Source organism: Microcaecilia unicolor, chromosome 4, assembly GCF_901765095.1.
Source record: "Microcaecilia unicolor chromosome 4, aMicUni1.1, whole genome shotgun sequence".
Classification (NCBI taxonomy): domain Eukaryota; kingdom Metazoa; phylum Chordata; class Amphibia; order Gymnophiona; family Siphonopidae; genus Microcaecilia; species Microcaecilia unicolor.
In genome coordinates, this window is record NC_044034.1 from 50,262,023 (window position 1) to 50,281,206 (window position 19,184).

Here is a 19,184-nt window from a genome sequence, read left to right on the forward strand (position 1 = left end):
GGGATGGGGTCCACCTGCCTCTTGAACTAAGGTTTTTAGACTTCCAGCAGGGTAAGAGGGATTGCCTATGTGAAGACTTTGTTGTTGGGATCATGCTCGATGAGGAGATCTGGCCACCTACCTGGTACAGCTGCTATCCCCTACATCAAGGAGTTTGCAGCAATATGTACGTAGGGAGAAAGGATAAGATGTGTATGGCTACATGCATGCATAGCTTACAGGGAACAGTGCTCAGCACCCAGCATTTATCTTACAAGTTTCAAAATCCAACAAACCCCAACTTACTCTGGCGTTAGTGATTCTGCACCATTTTGATAGAAACATGTTTGATAGCCAATGCTTAAAACTCATATTCCATGTTGTTACTATATTTTATTTTACCAGGCTGGATGAGCTGACCATTTCATTTCATGAAGCTTATTTCCATATCAACAGCTGAATCCACATTTTGTTGTGATTTTCAATTATTGTTCTTTAGTTGTGGGGTTTGGGAATTTAGTTTTAGTTATTTATTTAAGGTTTTTTCACAATTTTTAATTCTTTTTTTAACCATTAGCACTGTGGGTGGTTCTGTAATTGTATGAGTTCAGTCATACCAATGATGTATTTTTCTCAACACCAAGAACACCATCTGGAAGCTGTAAAATATAATTGATCACATAAATGCAAAGCACAATGCAGAGGGAGAGTGATAACAGGATAAACGAGGAAGGAAATGCAAAAGAAACATACCATAAAATCTTGTAAACAGAACATGAAGAGAGCAATTCTTTAAAGGGGTACCCTTATTTAGGCATCTAAAAGGCACCTGTTTGAAGTGCATTCTATAAGGGAAAGTAGGCACTTAATGCCAGCCATGACTGGGGAGATACACACATAACTTAAAATATTCTAATAATAAAAAAAATAACAGTTGTGCCGGGCCAAATGTATTTGGACTACATTCTCACTGGGATAAGGATTCTATTGCTTTATTGGTTTCATTGGATCTATCTGCTGCTTTTGACTTGGTCTATCATTCACTTCTTCTATAAAGGTTATCAGCTTTGGGGATATCGGGTCAAGTCTATATGTGGTTCTCCTCGTTTCTTTCAGGTCATTCTTTTTTCGGTGTCTATACCAGGTAATTCCTATCCTCAGTTTCCTTTATCATGTGGCATTCCTCAGGGTTCAATCCTGTCACCTCTTTTATTTAATGTCTTCCTTAGTCCCCTTGTAGCGTTAGTTCAATCTTTGGGTATATCTGCATATTTTTATGCAGACAATATATCCTTCTTGTTTTCTACACTAGTCCTCCCCTCAACAAATCTGTCTCAGTGAGATAGCAACTTGGTTGAAGGATAACCATTTAATTTTGAACCCAGGCAAGACCACATCTTGTTGGATTACCGGTCGTGCTCCGGTATTTTCCACTTCTCTAATTTTTTCAGGTGCTTCAGTCACTCCAGTAGACTCATTGCGATACCTTGGGGTCATTTCAGACTTTCACTTAACATTTGCCTATCAGATCTCATCAGTCCTCCATTCAGGATTTTGTAGCTTGTGTCAATTTTCTTCCATTTGTCATCATTTGGATGTGAAGTCTCTATATACTATTTACCATGCATTTTTCAACACCCAGCTAGAGTGGAGGAGTGGCCTAAGGGTTAGTATGATGGGCTGCAGTGGATTCAATTCCCACTGCTGCTTGACAGTTGGAAGTGGGTTGAGATCCTGGTTCAATTCTTTCTGCAGCTCTGTGTGACCCTGGGCAAGTCACTTAGCCCTCCTTTGCTCCATGTACAATAACATAGATTATGAGCCCATTAGGGACAGTGCAAAGTACCTGTAAGAGAAATTGTAAACCACATAGTTGCCTCAGGGGTCACTTCCTGTAAATCAAGTGCTGAAAATAAATAAAATAAAATTACTGTAATATCATATGCAGGGCTATCTCAATCTAGTCTAAAAGGGTTGCAATCCTTACAAAACACAGGTGCTCACTTTTTGTGCAGAACAAGGCGCTGGGACTCTGTCACTCCACTTTTCTTGAAATTGCATTGGCTTCCTGTTTGGGCCCACATTCAGCTCAAGATTTTATCTCTAATGATCAAGGCCTTACATGATGGTATGCCAGATTACTTATCTTGTTTTTCAATTCCTTATTCCCCTCTGTGACTGTTGCGATATTTCAATGATCATAGACTGGTTCTTCCTTCTCCATCTCAGGCTTATTGAGAATCTACAAGATCCTCTGCCTTTTTCTTCCTGTCCTCTTGCATCTGGAATAATTTACCTTTAGACTTGCGAGCTGATCAATCCTTTAAGAAAAAACTGAAGACCTATCTTTTCGCTGTGACTTTTAATACGTGTTAGTTCTGGTGAACTTTTCAGCAACAACAGTTAGTAACAGTTTTTAATTGTTAAGTTTTAATGCCCCCTGCTTTATTCTGTAGATTTCTAAAGTTAGTTTTGGATGTGTCTGTTTTCTGGTGTACCTGAGATCTGTCCTGTCACTCAATGGCATTCCTGTCACTCAGTGGCTACCAGCACAGTTCTGTTCTCTGAACTCTCTTTCTAGGACTTCCTGTCTATTCATTATTTTTCTCCTAGGTCACTTCCTGCCCTATATCTATTTGTTGTTGAATTTTGTCAGCATGTGCCTCGCTGCTCATTTCATCATCTATTTCATCATCAGCCGTTGCCTGCGTGTAGGTGCATATCTGGACATCAGTGCTGTCATCAGCTGTTTGTAGATCGTAATCAACAGCTACGTAGTGGTGAAACTCGTCTTCAGTAACACCGGCTGGGATGTCAATAGCCTGTTCATATGACGTGTTTGCAACAGCTGCATCTGTTTCGTCCCTCTCCACATCCCTAACAAAGTTTGCCCGCTTGTAGCAGTTCACAATGGTTGCCTGTGTAACATGATTCCAGGCTTCTTTCTGCATATGTAGGGAATCCAACAGTGATAGATTACGAGCAAGTTCAACAGCACATTTATCCTTGCCAGTCTGGTCATCCATAATGCTCATCAGACGACGTAGCACAAGAGCCTGATAATGTTGTTTGAAATTGGCTATTATACCCTGATCCATAGGTTGGATCAGAGAGGTAGTGTTTGGTGGCAGGAAGACCACCTTGACATTAGACAGCCTGACATCATCACTGTGTGCAGCACAATTATCTCAAAGCAACAAAATCTGAGGCTTTTGTGCCCGCATTCTAGTGTCTAACTTCTTTAGCCACTGCTTTCAAATTTCCCCAGTCATCCATGAATTTGCGTTAGCCTCATATGACACAGGAAGTCGCTTAACATTCTTGAAACAACGGGGCTGTTTGCTCTTTCCAATGACGAGTGGTTCCAACTTCTCACTCCCATCCATATTGCAGCAAAGGAGGATCATCAGTCGGTCCTTCAACATTTTACCTCCTGTAGTTTCTGCTTGTTTGAATGCAAGTGTTCCATCAGGAATCGCTCACCACTAGAGACCGTTTTCATCAGCATTGAAAATGTCACAAGGTGCAAACTAAGTCAAGAATGTAGAAAGAACTGAAACAACCCAATTTTCAGCACCAAAGTCATCAGCGTCTTGTTTTTCACCATGCTGTTTCTTGAATTTTATGTTGTTCCTCTCCTTCCATCTTTCCAACCATCCAACAGTGGCTTTAAATTCAGCCAGTCCAAGACTTTAAGCTAGCTGATTAGCTTTCTCCATAAGCAGTGGACCACTGACAGAAAACTGTCTGCTCCTGACTTGAGAAAACCACCGAAGAAGAGCATCTTCTACCTCCTCAGCTTTTCCTGCCTGTTTTCATTTCCGGTGTGGATTTGTATTGTTTTGCCAGTCTTCCAGAAGCTGGTCTTTCTGCTTCAAGATACGTGAAATTTGACTGGGATTGACACCATATTCTTTAGCGATAGATGCTTGACTTTCTTTGTTTTCTAATTTTTTAAGAACTTCTATTCGTTCAGCCAGTGTTAAAGTCTTACAGTTGTGCGACGACGACAACTCCAGTGTACACTCTAACAACATTCTTTCGCTTATTCTACCTGTGGCAGTTAAAGGGGCAGTAAATTTGAAATCTCGTTGGTTGTCATGCACCAATCAGTTTCCGTATTCCATGCACACGCTTATGCGGTGTCTTTCCAGCAGAGGAGCGGTCTTAAACCATGCATATAAGCAAATCTTGCACTTATCAGTGGTGCGCTAAACCAAAGTTTGTCCCCATAGAAATTGATTGCACCAAAAATGGGACCGAAGTCCGATGTGCACTTAAATGGAGTGCACTGTGTGTGTGTGTGTGTGTGTGTGTGTGTGTGTGTATATATATATATATATATATATACTGAAAAAAAATAAAATTCAATTATATAAGCAAACTTTTCCACACAACCAAAACATGCACATTGGAATGGCTGCTTTAACAGGGAAAAAAAATAAACATTTTTCTGTTTTGTTTTGTTTTTTTGAAAATTGTTACATTTGCTATTCGGATTTGGAATGTTTAGCTCAAAACTTCCAAAGTCCAATTTAGACATTATATCAAAAATGCCCCTCCACATAACTTTATAAGTCTATTTGCTTTGAAAATGAGTGCCCTGGTGTAACTACTATAATGTAAATGTGACAGAGGAACATGAGTAATGTCCACTATTCTGTATGATGTCCATGTAGGTGGAAGACTCACCTATGCTCCACAAATGTGTATACCCCCCTTGTATTTATGAGTTATGCTAATTAAAAGTGCCATCTTGTAAGCATGCTCTAATGAGCATAAGTGCTAGTATTTTGTAAATTTATGCATGCAAGGGGTACAGAAATGCAGGTGTCCAGTTATAGAATTGTCATTATAGTGTCTCCCTTTCCAACACTAGGACTCCCTATCTCCAAATCTACAAACCACCCTTGTGGCCCAGTGGGCCCCAGATCCATGACCCCCACCCCACAAATAGATCACTGTAATAGCCCAGTGGGCATAACATTATGACCTCCTGACCCACCACCCCTCCAGCCCTGAACACAAAACCCTGGTGATCCAATTTTATTTGACCTCCAACCCTGAAAACATTACTTTGGTTAATTACCCAAAGGGCCTAGATCCCTTGACCCCCTTCACCAAGCCTCCCCTCCACCATTGGAGTTAGGAGGCAGGAGCAATGCCCACTCACTACTGTTTCTGGTACCACAAATCCTGGAAAATGACAATGGCTGATCCATAGCACTGTGCCCTGATGCACCACTAGGTATGTCTGCACTACTGTTTCCCAAGCCCAAAAGTGAAGGGAGTAAAGGAGTCCAAAGCCCACTGGACCACCAAGGGCAATGTTTGCAGAGCATGGGTGGGGTTGGGGTTAAGATCCACTGGGCCATCAGAGTGGTCTACAGGGTGGGGGTCGTGAGTCTACCAGGGTGATGTTTATGGCAAGGTCTGTTGAAAAGGATCTTCTGAAATGAAGTGCTGCATTGCACCTCAGATGACCTACATGTGAGAAGAACCTTTTGCTCCCATGCTCAAATCATTACTCTAGCTGGAGTAAAGATTCAGCTTTACCAAGTAGAATCAGCATTTTTGCACGTGTTTTGCATGCCAAACATGCTTTACTGTTCATTTTCCCATGCTACAAACTCTTGCTGTATTGGGAGTAGCATCAGTGAGGGAAAGCTAGGAGTCACCCACTCTGCTAAATGATAACACAGCTTACTACATTGGCCCGTAAGGAAGGAACCATCTGATACAGGCCAAACAAGCCAGACTAACTGAATAGATAATGAAAGGAAAAATATAATTACTATAACATGTCAGATGACAGCAGACAAAGATCACATTAACTCAATTGAGATTCATCTACTTTTTATTGATGCATTTGTACATTTCCACATGCAACCCAATACCAAATTTCTCCCAGAAGTACAAATGTCCCTAAACTAATAGCAATGTATATTTATGAGAAAATGTTCAGTTGAAATTAAAGTGCCACAAGTATTTTTTTTAATGATAATGTCTCTCTATTTTCAAGAACCAACAAGAATAGAACTCACTCCAAAGCGGACAGAGTTAACTGTTGGCGAGAGCATTGTCCTGAGCTGCAAAGCAATGCATGATACCATCCTTGATGTGACTTTTTATTGGACTTTTAATGGACAGCCAGTTGACTTTGAAAAAGAAGGCGGACATTTTGAAAGCATCAGGGCAGTAAGTGTACAAGTTTATTTTTATGTATGTTTCTGTGTGAGTGTGTCTTACATATGTGTGCAATTGTGTGTGGTTTCTAACTTGATGTCTATTTAAATGGTTTCTGCAAGCTGAGTACAGAGATAATGATGTATAAGGTGATCTGGTTTTTTGTTTCAGTAGAAGACTTGTATCGTCCTCAGTCTTGTTTCACTTAATTCAGAATGTAGTAAAATTTCTGGCAAAAAACATTTTGATTATTTTTCAAAATAAAAATGATCACATCCTATATTTTTAAAAATGCAACTTAGAAGCTACAGTATACATATTTCATAAAAGTTACATATATTTGCTTTACATGGATTTTTAGTTTGAGCCCCACTCTTAACTATATCATACATTGCCTCTTTCTGAATAAGCACAGTTGCTCTACTGATAGCACAGTCTGAAATTGGGCACAGAAAATATACTGATTTCCCCTAATTCTATAGAAGTCACCAAAAATTACATTTGCACCACATTTCAGGTAGTGTAAATGGCCACACCTAATGTTAGACGTGATTCCCGGGTATAAGAGCTATTCTATAAACCATGCCTAACTTTAAGCTTGGCTTATAGAATAGCACTTTTTCGGCACCAATTTTTTTGGCGCCACATATAGAATCTAGCCCATTATGCTTACGCTCTGATGCCAGATCAAACTGCGGGGAAGACAAAACTGCAATAAAGTATAGACAAACAAAAGGACCCTTTTACTAAGGTGTGCTAAGCCCTAACACAGGCTTAACGCAGCAAAAATAGGCTTACCAGAGGATGTGCTAAAGCATCCTGCACCAATATTCCTGTTTATGCATTCTAATCACATGCTGTATATATTTTTTAATTATTTTTTGAGAGGGGGACATGGTATGGGAGGGAAGTGGACATAAGTGGGATAACTATTTAACATGGGTTAACGTGAGAACACTTAGCACCCCTAAATAGAAGGTAAGTGTTTCATTGTTAATTTTTTACAGTTGCCGCGCACTAATGAGAACATTAGCACGCAACCTGCAAATACAAAAATGGAAAAATCACTCTTTTCCTGCCATTGTAAAAATGGGCTTAGAACATGGGAAAGTCCCATGTTAGAATGTGCTAAGCCCACTTTTACAGCAGCTTAGTAAAATGATCCATAAGATAATATTGCCTATACCAATGTTTTCTAAGTTGGAAACACTGATTCACTGCCTCCGTTACTCTTTCATGCATATTCATTGTGGATATCCTGAAAACCTGACTGACAAGGGGGTACTCCAGGATCAACTTGGAAAACACCAGCCTATACTAACAGTGAACTGCCTCATTTAAATATGCATCAAATATAAAAGAAAAGGTTGTACAGACACTCTCAGATCCTATCTTTATGTTTAATAGCAAGGATATAATGTATTATGTAAAGGTTTCATGAAATTTTGTTTGTGAATTGATTTTCTAGTATTTCTTGAATTCTACCTTATTGAAAATTGATGACCTCAGCCTTATTGGTAAGAATTGGATCAAGGATGTGCGCTAAATGTAATCTACTTAGATGTCAGCAAAGCCTTTGGCATGGTTCCTCATAGGAGGCTCTTGAATAAACTGAACAGGCTAAAGTTAGGACCCAAAGTGGAGACAAAATGGTGATGGAATTCAAAAAGGCATGGGATGAACATAGAAGATATCTAATTAGAAAATTAATGGTATAAAAACACAAAACTAAAATGGTTGTATGTGTGTTTACATGTCGAGTGGAACTTAGATGGCGACTCTGGCTGTGAAGAACTAAGGCCAGTGCTGGGCAAGCTTGTACGGTTTGGGTTCCATATATGGTAATCTGGTTTAGATTGGGCTGGAGGGGGTTTTGATGGAAACTCCAGTAATTTGGAATGCAAGGACAGTGCTGGGCAGTCTTTTACTGTCAGTGTCCTGCAAATAACAAGATGGATTTGGATAGGCTGGAGTGGGCTTCCATGGCAATTTTAGTTGTTGGAATCTAAGGACAGGGCTAGGCAGACTTCTACGGTCTATGTCCTAGAAATGCCAATGAGAGACAATGTTCAAGTGTTTTATATCACATTCATTGTTGGTTTAATCATGACTCGATAATGCGTGTGACTATTGGGCAGACAGGATGGACCATTCAGGTCTTTATCTGCCATCATTCACTGTGTTATTATATTATCAAACAGAGGCCTTTTGCAGTAGGTATCAAGCTTTCCTGTCTACTCTGTACCTGGATGGTTAATTTCAAAGAAACAATGTTGCTTTCAAGCAGATAGACAGATGGATAAATTAATCACTGCTATTATGCTTTCAGCCTTGTTTGAACAGTGGTAACAGAGGACAAAAGCAATATAGTATAAGGCCTGAGTTTTTCTGAAAGGTTAAATGTAAATTAGTAACTAGTATTAAATGTCTTAGTAGAAATGTTTATGCTCAACATGTAGCCAGGTCTGTGTAGCAGGCTAAAGCACAGAGAAAAAAGGCTGAGTGAAAACCAGACGCCTCCCGTAACTGGGTCTACCGAGCAGGAAACACAATCCTTATGATGACCCTCTATCAGTGCAGTGGATTGGAGGCTGGCAGGAAGTCATTCAAAATAGCCACATGGACTAAGGTTGGATGTTTAAGAAACAAATGTTCTGTTATTGATGGTTGTATGAATTGTCATCAGACCTTGTACTTGGAAATGAATGTAAAATAAAAGGAAATTTTTGATGCTTAGCACAATAACATAGTAATTGACGGCAGATAAAGACCTGTATAGTCCATCCAGTCTGCCCAACAAGATAAACTCATTTTACATGGTATGGGATACTTTATATGTATACCCGAGTTTGATTTGTCTTTGCCTTTCTCAGGGCACAGACCATAGAAGTATGCCCAGTACTATTCTTGTACTAAGTTGTGAAGCTAACATCGAAGCCCCTTAATTTACACTCCAGCCCATCCCTTATCTATTCAGTCACGATCAGGGTGTAGACCGTAGAAGTCTGCCCATCTCCCGTTTTGTTTCTAATTACTGGCGTCACCACCCACTCTCCGCTAAGATTCCATGGAACCATTCCTTCTAAATAGGATTCCTTTGTGTTTCTCCCATGCATGTTTGAATTCCATTACCGTTTTCATCTCCACCACCTCCTACGGGAGGGCATTCCACATATCCACCACCCTCTCTGTGAAAAAATACTTCCTGACATTAGTCCTGAGTCTGCCCCCCTTCAACCTCAATTCACGTCCTCTAGTCGCCTTCCCGTCTCCGGAAAAGGTTAGTTTGTGGAATAATACCTTTCAAATATTTGAACGTCTGTATCATATCACCCCTGTTTCTCCTTTCCTACAAGGTATACATGTTCAGGTCAGCAAGTCTCTCCTCATACAGTTTGCAATGCAAATCCTATACCATTTTCGTAGCTTTTCTTTGCACCGCTTCCAGTCTTTTTACATCTTTAGCAAGATACGGCCTCGAAAACTGAACACAATACTACAAGTGGGGCTTCACCAACGACTTGTAGAGGGGCATCAGCACCTCCTTTCTTCTGCTGGTTATGCCCCTCTCTAAGCAGCCTAGCATCCTTCTGGCCACGGCTGTCGCCTTGTCACATTGTTTCTTCAACTTCAGATCCTTCGACACCAACACCCCAAGGTCTCTGTCCTGAGTCGAGCTACTAATCTCTCCCCTCCTATCCGGTATCTCTCTTTTGGGTTTCCGCAACCCAAGTGCATCACTCTACACTTTTTGGCATTAAATTTTAACTAAGATTATAACACTTTTCCAGGGCAAAAAATATAATCCCGGTTTCGATTGATTCACTTACTGAATGGACATAAAGAAACCTATCTATCTTATAATTGTGCACTGTGCAATCTACTCATAAACTCTACCTCTTTTTTATATTTTAAATATGCAGATAGTGCGCAGTGGATTGGGGTTTTGTCCACAGGACTCACACGCAATGCATGCTAGCATAACTCCTTTTATACATCATTGCACACCACCTCCCTACCCTATTTTCCATTGTACCAGGTATTAATTTGTTATTCAACAGCTGTTATCATTGTAAACAAACTACAGCTACTTAGCTTATTCCGGGATGTTTATTTATTTTTATTTTATTTTATTGCATTTGTTTCCCATCTTATCCCACCTATTTGCAGGCTCAAAGTGGCTTACATAGTATTATTAACATGGTTTTTCCAGTGTATCAAGTATTGTTAGTATTGTGTAGAGATTAATTAAGGGACGAAAGAGAAGGAAGGGATTTATTAGGGTGTTTATAGAAGGTGGGCTTTCGTAACTGAATGGGTTGGTGAAGTGGATTAGTGGGGCTGTAGGGTTTCATTGTAGGCTTTGTTGAAGAAATGTGTCTTCAGAGATTTCTGAATGGTAGTTGTTTCGTCGATTGTTTTCAGTTCTGCGGGTAATGCATTCCATAACTGCGTGCTCATGTAAGAGAAGGTGGTGGCGTGCATCAGCTTGTATTTTAGTCCTTTACAGCTGGGGAAGTGTAGGTTGAGAAATTTACGAGATGATCTTGTGGCGTTTCTGGGAGGTAGGTCCACGAGGTTTAGCATATAGGTTGGGGCGTCTGCGTGAATGATTTTGTGTACAATCGTGCAGATCTTGAATGCAATGCGTTCCTTAAGTGGGAGCCAGTGAAGTTTCTCTCTTAAGGGTTTTGCACTTTCATATTTAGTTTTTCCATATTTGAGTCTGGCGGCTGTATTCTGGTTAGTCTGGAGTTTTTTAATAGTCTGTTCTTTGCAGCCAGCGTACAGTGCGTTGCGGTAGTCCAGATGACTTATTACCATTGACTGTACCAAGGTACTGCAGATGTATCTCGGGAAGAAAGGTTTTACTCTTTTGAGCTTCCACATGGAGTAGAACATCTTTTTCGTAGTGTTTTTCATGTGGGCATCAAGAGTGAGGTTTCGATCAATGGTGACTCCAAGAATTTTCAAGTTTTGTGAGACAGGAAGAGAACAGTATGGTGTGATTATGATGGAGACATTTTTTGTGTTATATTGTGAGGTAAGTACAAGACATTGTGTTTTTTCTGCGTTAAGTTTTAGTTGGAATGCATCTACCCAGGTGTGCATTATTTGGAGGCTTTGGTTGATCTCGTTGGTGATTTCATTTAGATCATGTTTGAACAGGATGGAAATTGTGATGTCATCTGCATATATGTAAGGGTTGAGGTTTTGATTGGCTAGGAGTTTGGCTAGAGGTATCATCATTAGGTTGAATAGAGATGGTGAGAGGGGAGATCCTTGGGGTACTCCACATTCAGGTGTCCATGGGAGTGATCTGTCCGCGTTCATTGTTACTTGGTATGATCTTGTGGTCAGGAATCCTTGGAACCATTTGAGAACTGTGCCTCCTACTCCGAAGTATTCTAGTATATGTAAAAGTATTTCATGATTAACCATGTCAAAGGCGCTGGACATGTCGAATTGTAGGAGGAGTATGTTGTTAGCAGTTGCAATTGCTTGTTTAAATGAGTTCATTGTGGACACTAGAACTGTTTCAGTGCTGTGGTTTGACCGAAATCCTGATTGAGACTCGTGCAGGATTGAATGTTTCTTTAGGTTAGTTGCGCTCAGATGTATCGCTGTCCTGTGGGGATCCCCCTCCGTAGTGTGATTTAAAATCAATACTGCAGTTCAATGCTGCTCCCTAAAATCGGGGCTAAACTCCGGTTGTTTATCATCATCATTTTAGTACAAGGGCCCCAAATGTAGATCGCGAGCAACATGGATGGATTGTTGGTTTAATCATGTATTGACAAAGAATATGACTATACCATGCACAAAATACAAAACCACTTCTCAAAGACTGCATCATATATAAGTGACTTTCTGTGATTGGCATTGTGGTGAATTGATGACTGCCCTGTCCAAAATGCCAGTGTTTAATCATGAAGGAGTGCAACCTGCACAGACCAGCAAGTACAGCTGTAGCCATCTTGATAGGCAGAATGGATGGTCTATGTAGGTCTTTATCTGCAGTTATTTACTATGTTATAGTTGTACTTTCCTAGACAGATGCCCAGTAGATCTACAGGTTCATACAGGAAATCAGTATAAGTGAAAGAGTACCATTTAGCACATGGCAGGACCAGCATTGAGTGCTTTTATCCCCTTTAAGAGACATCCAAACCAGCTGATATTCAAATTTAAGTGGGCAGGCGAGGCTCCTGCACACTTAAGTCACCTGTCACCGCCTACCTCCTGATATTCAGAGACAACTAAAGCGGGCAGTGCCACTGAATATTGCCTCTGATTGCTACAAAAAAGTGGGCCATTCAGGGGCTGAACAGGGAGTGGTGTTAGGAGGAGCCAGGGGTTATGGGGGTGCCAGTAATATTCAGTGTTGGAACCCGAATAGCTAAGCATCCTAATTTAGGACAGATCAAAAGCTTAACCTTTTGTAGCTTAAAAAGTCACCTGATCCCACTTCCAACCCCTTTCAAAGCACCCTATTTCCCAGAACAGACCCCCCCCACACACACACACAGTCTAGGAAGGCCAAATGCTCATCAGGGACGGCCTTCTTTTTTCCATTATCGGCTGAGGACACCCATCTCTTAAGCACGCCCCAGTCCCGCCTTCGGTACGCTGCCGACACACCCCCGGGAACTTTGGTTGTATCCGCGACAGAAAGCAGTTGAGGACGCCCAAAATCGGCTTTCAATTATGCCGATTTGGGCGACCTTGGGAGAAGGACACCCATCTCCCGATTTGTGCCGAAAGATGGGCCCCCTTCTCTTTCGATTATGCCCATATTAGTAAACAGGGGGTTATATTGTAATGCAGCATGCATCTCTGAATAGATGGGTTTTGTCTAATAGACAGAGCCAATAACTCTAGAACTATATTGAATAAAAGCAATGATAGAGGGCTGCATTTTTTTTTAATGGACTATATCAGACAGCAGGTGTTGGTTAACAAAGATTACAAATAGGAGCCCTAGATAAGTAAAACTCATAACAAGAAAATAAAAAGCCAGCTTATGTCTGATTACAGACTAAATAAACGGCTTATCCTGAGCTCATAAATCTGAAGGTCAGAAGAAGCCTAGGGAGTTGCCACAAGGATCAAGGACAATTGAGAACTTTCAAAAAACACAAACTTCTTATCCCTATGTTTCACTATACATGTGCATGGGGTATCTAAGTAAAAATGGAGCTCCAATCTGAAGGATTCTTGGACGCATCAAGAGAAATTGCTGTATCTTCCTGTTGGTTGCCCATGTCACATCAGGAAACATGTGAACCCTCAGTCCAGAAAAAGAGACAGTCACAATAAACAATCCCTCTCAGAGTCCAAAGTAAAATGCAGTTAAGGCAGTTGGAATAACTTGCAACTCTATAGATGTCTCCAGAAATGTTTTTAATCCCATTTGTTGGAGATCAACTCACAGTAACCCCAAGCACACTTCCAGCTCAGCTCCACCCCGGGGTTTTCTTCCACCTCCACCGGGACCGGGGTCACACAAACAGAATACTTTTGCCACATACACAGCTCCCACTGGCAGGGTCACACAAGCTGGGTGCAGGCCAGGGCCAGAGTTAATGCGGTAGGCCGAGGGTACGCTTTCTCTGGGTACTCTCACTCAAAGATTAGTCTGCAGTCTCAGTGTTGAATTCCAACTTGAAAAAGAACACTTCATAAATGTCTCTACTTGGTCTGTACAATTCAGGGTGTTTTTCTTCAGATGGTCAGCATAGTGCAAAACAGTTTCCATATGATATCAGAGCATTCAAACTCTCAATTCAGTTCTAGCTTAAATCTCTTCTATTTGCAAATCAGAACAAAATATTAATCTTCTCTTGATTAAACTCTCAGTCTATAATCATCTCCACATAATCCTTTAGTTACTCTCTGTCCCATCCTGGAACAGGGGTCATTCACAGGTGCAGTGAAAGTCCTGCCAGAAGTGAGACACGCCTGCTCCTACTACACCTACCTGGGGTGTATTGTCCTCCAAGCACTTCTTCTTTTTCTCAGTTCAGGAACTCCCTGCAGGCACCTGCTGCCATGTAGAAGAGGCTTCCAATCACCACATGCTATAAAATCCTCCTTCTTTAGTTTCCTCTGTACAATGGGTCTCAGTGGGGGTAGGCTACCAAAGACCAGAATTTTCTCCAAGCAATCTCTTTTATCAGCTCAAAGGGCTGGGCTTTGTTCTGATTCTCCCACCAGACTGTCAGTGTCAGCTCTGTTTCCTTAGTGACCTCCCTGAAAAACCTCCCACCCTCTGCCTGGTGGTCACACAAAGAATCTGCTGACACTCCCAAAATAGCACATTTGGATTTCAAAAGGCACATAATATGCTTTTTCCCAGTGGTGTAGGTACAGGTGGGTTGGTGGGGTTTCCCAAGTCTTGCCAGTGAAAGACCTCCTCCCAGCTGAAAGAACTTACATCTTGAGTGGCCACTAGCACTGTCTCTGAGCTGCTGCTGCCACCCCTTTCCCCCACCCACAGCGTACATACTCAGTTTTCATGCATGCACGAAACTGAGCATCCATGGAGGCTGGCAGCTGTCAGCAGTGGCTCTGGAACTGTGGTGGTGGCTGCTCAAGATGAAAGCTCACTTGGCAGGGAGGAGGTCTTTGGCTGGTGGGGCTCCCCGCCATTGCAGGTATTTCATTTGCTTTGAGGGGAGGTAACACAGGGAGGTAAGGCAGAAATTAAATTTGGATTTTGCTTTAGTTAGGGCAGAGGACATGACATTTTTGGCCAACCCACTTTGGTCTTGGGCCCACCCTAAATCAGCTGTCTGGCTGTGCTACTGCTTTCACCTCTTGAGGTAAACTTGATTCAGGAATCTCAGTGGCGTTCCTAGCCTGGATGGCACCCGGGGCGGATCGCCGATGCCCCCCCCCCCCCCCGGCGAAATGACACCCCCCCCCAGGTGCACGCCGCTTGTGGGGGTGCCGCGGCACGCGCCTGTCGGCTCCGAGTTCGCTAACTTTGCTCGCTCGCTGCAGCTCCCTCTGCCCCGGAACAGGAAGTAACCTGTTCCAGGGCAGAGGGAGCTGCAGCGAACGAGCGAAGATAGCGAACTCGGAGCCGACAGGCGCGTGCCGTGGCACCCCCCAGCGGTGTGCACCCGGGGCGGACCGCCCCCACCGCCCCCCCCCCCCTTGGTACGCCACTGAGGAATCTTTAGAATTTCTGTCATATATTTTGTAAACATTTCTTTAACAGAGATGTTGGGTACTTCTGGAAAGTTAATTACTCGTAAGGTCTTACTACTAATGACTTTCTCCAAACTCTCCAATTTATTATGCATTAAAAGATTATCTTTCATTAAAGCTGCATTATGTTGAGAAAGTGAGTCTACCTTCATTTCCAACATTGTTTATTGCTGCAGTAAGATTCACCAAATAGTCTCTATTAAATGCAGCTTGAATTTGTGAAGATAAGAGTTTACCCAGTTCCTCAATAGCAGTCCAAATAGAGTCTGGCGAGATTGTGACTGAGCTCCTCAAGGTAAAAGTGAAGGTTGAAACTTCTCATGCTACTTGCTCAGCTCCAGACTTCGGTTCAGGAACTCAACTCCCTGCAAACTCCCAGGCAGGGCTGCGGCCACAGTAGCAACGGAGACTCACTATGGAACTTCTTCTTCTTTCTTCTGCAAGGTTGGGGGCAGCTGCCATTCTGCCAGGCTAAATGATGTTTTCAACACTCCATCGACGTTGAAGATGTTGGTCCATTAGACCAGATGTGGGCGCAACCGGAGGGATTCCTTTACCCCTCTTATCACTACCCTTCTTCTTTCTTCTGATTAGAGAGGTTTTTAACTTAAATCTACAATACAGTGTCTTCAGGTCTAGCCTTGCCTCATGTGTCTCCATGTTCCAGTCTTGCCTGCCTTGTCTCCAAGTTCCAGCCTTGCCTGTGTTGTCTCCAAGTCCCAGGTTTGCCTGCTCTGTCTCCTAGTTCCAGCCATGCCCGCCTTGTCTTCTAGTTCCTGCCTTGCCTACTTCAGCCCTGCCTTGTCTCCAGCTCCAACCATCAGAGTAGTTTGGGGGGGGGCAGTGCCCCCCAAATGAGCTGCCCCTACCCAAACCTCCTTGGACTAATCCACCACTATCTTCTCTTCTCCTGGCCACTGCTATGGCAGCCTGGAGGAACCACAAACTTCCATGCTCTTCCTTTCCTTCACTGCCTCTCGCTCGCTCACTCACTCACTCCCTCCCCCTCCCTGGCAAAGCATAATGCAAACGTGTGCGGGGCCTTACTCCTGCTGCACGCGCCACTGCCGGCCTCCCTCCTTCTCCCTAACTCGCCTCATAATATAAGTTCCTGTTTCCGGAGAAAGGAGGGAAGCCAGCAGCGGCACGCGCAGGAGCACAGCCCTGCGCATGTTTTTATTTTCTTTTGTTGCAGCATCGGGTGTGGGGGATGATGGAGAGAGTGAGCGAGAGAGAGAGGCAGGAAAGGGCAGATAAAGCACAGAAGCTCGCGGTTCCTCCTGGCTGCTATAGCAGCAGCTGGGATGAGTAGCTAGTAGTTTGGCACCTATGTCCCTAACCTTGCTGGGGGAGGGGCATAATTGAAAGCCGATTTTGGGTGTCTCCAACAACAGTCCATCGCGAGGACGACCAAAGTAACCGGGGGGCGTGTCGGAGGCGTAGCGAAGGTGGGACTGGAGTGTGCTTAAGAGATGGGCGTCCTCAGCCGATAATGGAAAAAAGAAGGGCGTCCCTGACGAGCATTTAGTCGACTTTACTTGGTCCATTTTTTTCATGACCAAGCCTCAAAGAGGTAACCACATTGACCAGATGACCACCATAGAATCGGGGATGACCTCCCCTTACTCCCCCAGTGGTCACCAACCCCTCCCACCTCCCAAATTTTTTTTTTCATTTTTTTGCCAGCCTCTATGACAGCCTCAAATGTCATACCCAGCTCCATGACAGCAGTATGCAGGTCCTGGAGCAGTTTTAATGGGTGCAGTGCACTTCAGGCAGGCAGACCCACTCCCATCCCCCCCTACCTGTTACACTTGTGCTGGTAAATGTGAGCCCTTCAAAACCCACCCGAAACCCACTGTACCCACATGTAGGTACCCCCCTTCACCCGTTAGGGCTATGGTAGTGGTGTACAGTTGTGGGGAGTGTTTTTTTTTGGGGGGGGGGGGGGGGGGACTCAACACCAAAGTTAAGGGAGATATGCAGCTGGGAGCAATTTCTGAAGTCCACTGCAGTGCCCCCTAGGGTGCCCAGTTGGTGTCCTGGCATGTGAGGGGGACCAGTGCACTATGAATGCTGACTCCTCCCACAACCAAATGGCTTGGATTTGGTCGTTTCTGAGATGGGTGTCCTCGGTTTCCATTATCGCCGAAAACCGGCGACAACCATCTCAAAAACGACCTAAGGACGACCATCTCTAAGGTCGATCTAAATTTCATGATTTGGGCATCCCCGACCGTATTATCGAAATGAAAGTTGGACGTCCATCTTGTTTCGATAATACTGGTTGCCCTGCCCCTTTACAGGGCCGTCCTTGCGAGGACGCCCTCATGAAAACTTGGGCGCCCCATTCGATTATGCCCCTCCACGTTATTCATTATCAGATATACATTTAATAAGATGAGAAATTGTTTTCTTGTACTGTACATTATCACCCTGATTTTATATATGGTGCTCAAAACTATGTGTGCAAATTTGGGCATGCACCCAATTTGCATGGGCAATTTAATTGTCAAATGAACCAATTAGCACCATTGTACAAAATCTGTTCCTTTTAAACACTTACACATTATCTGTAGTTTCAGTCTCAAAAGCATTTCCAGCACAGTGCTTTCGGATTGGAACTAGCGGACTCACCCGCCGAACCGATTGATTTCAGTTCTGTGGGGCTGTCCTTAAATACAAGGTACTTACCCCTATCAAAGCTTGCGACATTACAAACTTCAGGTGTTCCTCATACTAAACTCATCACATGAGTTCAACCCATTCTACCTCTTTATTAAGACCATGGGGGTGATAGGTCTGCCATGTAAATATTATGCGCTGTTCAATTCTTAATAATTTTTCTGTAAAATCACCACCCATAAGGTTAAGGAGTAGTATTTTGGATAAGTTTATAATAAATTTTTAAAAAATCTATTCTTAATAAATAATTACTTAAAATTTACACACACACGTCTTTAGGCACCAGGATCTGTGCATAAATTTTACACACAGATCAGAAAAGGGGGCACAGTCAGATCTGGGGCATTCCTGAAATTTGCATGCAGTGTTATAAAATAAGGGAGTTTGTGCCTAATTTAGGCATGAACATTTACACCAGGTTTCACTTGGTGAAAATCCTTGCACCCAAAGTTGGGCACGGATCATGGCACAAAATGCTATTCTATAAACGGTGCCCAACTCTGAGTGCCGTTTATAGAATAGCACCTAGAGCTAATTTTTATATTTTGTCACCATTTATAGGACTGAGTCCTATATGGAATTTTAACAAAGGTAGCTATATCATTTCATGCACGTCAATGATGTCTGCAGGCAAAGCTAGCTTTCAAACCAGGAGACAACATGCACCGGGGAAAGATTTAAATGTCTGATATCCCTAGGCACTGTTGATGCCACTACCCCTTTATTTGTAGGAGGAATGGACACTGCCTGGGGTGGGAGCCAACAATAGTACCTCAGCAGCCCTGTTCTTGAGTTGCAAGAGGAAGTGGTTTACATAGTATATACCGGTACTTATTTGTACCTGGAGCTATGGAGTGACTTGCCCAGAGTCACAACTAACCACTAGGCTACTCCTCCACTCCAAGGATTTCTCTGGCCCCACGATGGATGCTTAAGCTGTGAAACTCTGCTTCCTTCATTGGGGCAGGCAATGGAGTGCTGAAGCCTGGATTTATTATATTATTTATTTTATTTACTTAAATATTTATATACTGCCTTACTAGGCCAATGATGTCTGTCCAAAGTGGTCTACTGCATCATTTTGTAACCTAGTGATTCCCAAACTTTTTATTATTATA

At 42.8% G+C, this 19,184-nt stretch overlaps 1 protein-coding gene across 1 annotated transcript in view; it reads left to right on the forward strand.

Moving 5' to 3' along the window:
• Window positions 1-19,184, forward strand: part of CNTN5 (contactin 5) — a 699,531-nt gene that overhangs the window by 506,603 nt on the left and 173,744 nt on the right. The window contains exon 13 of the mRNA XM_030200224.1: window positions 6,002-6,177. Within this exon, the coding sequence (XP_030056084.1) occupies window positions 6,002-6,177 (176 nt within the window). The remainder of the gene's footprint in view (window positions 1-6,001; window positions 6,178-19,184) is intronic.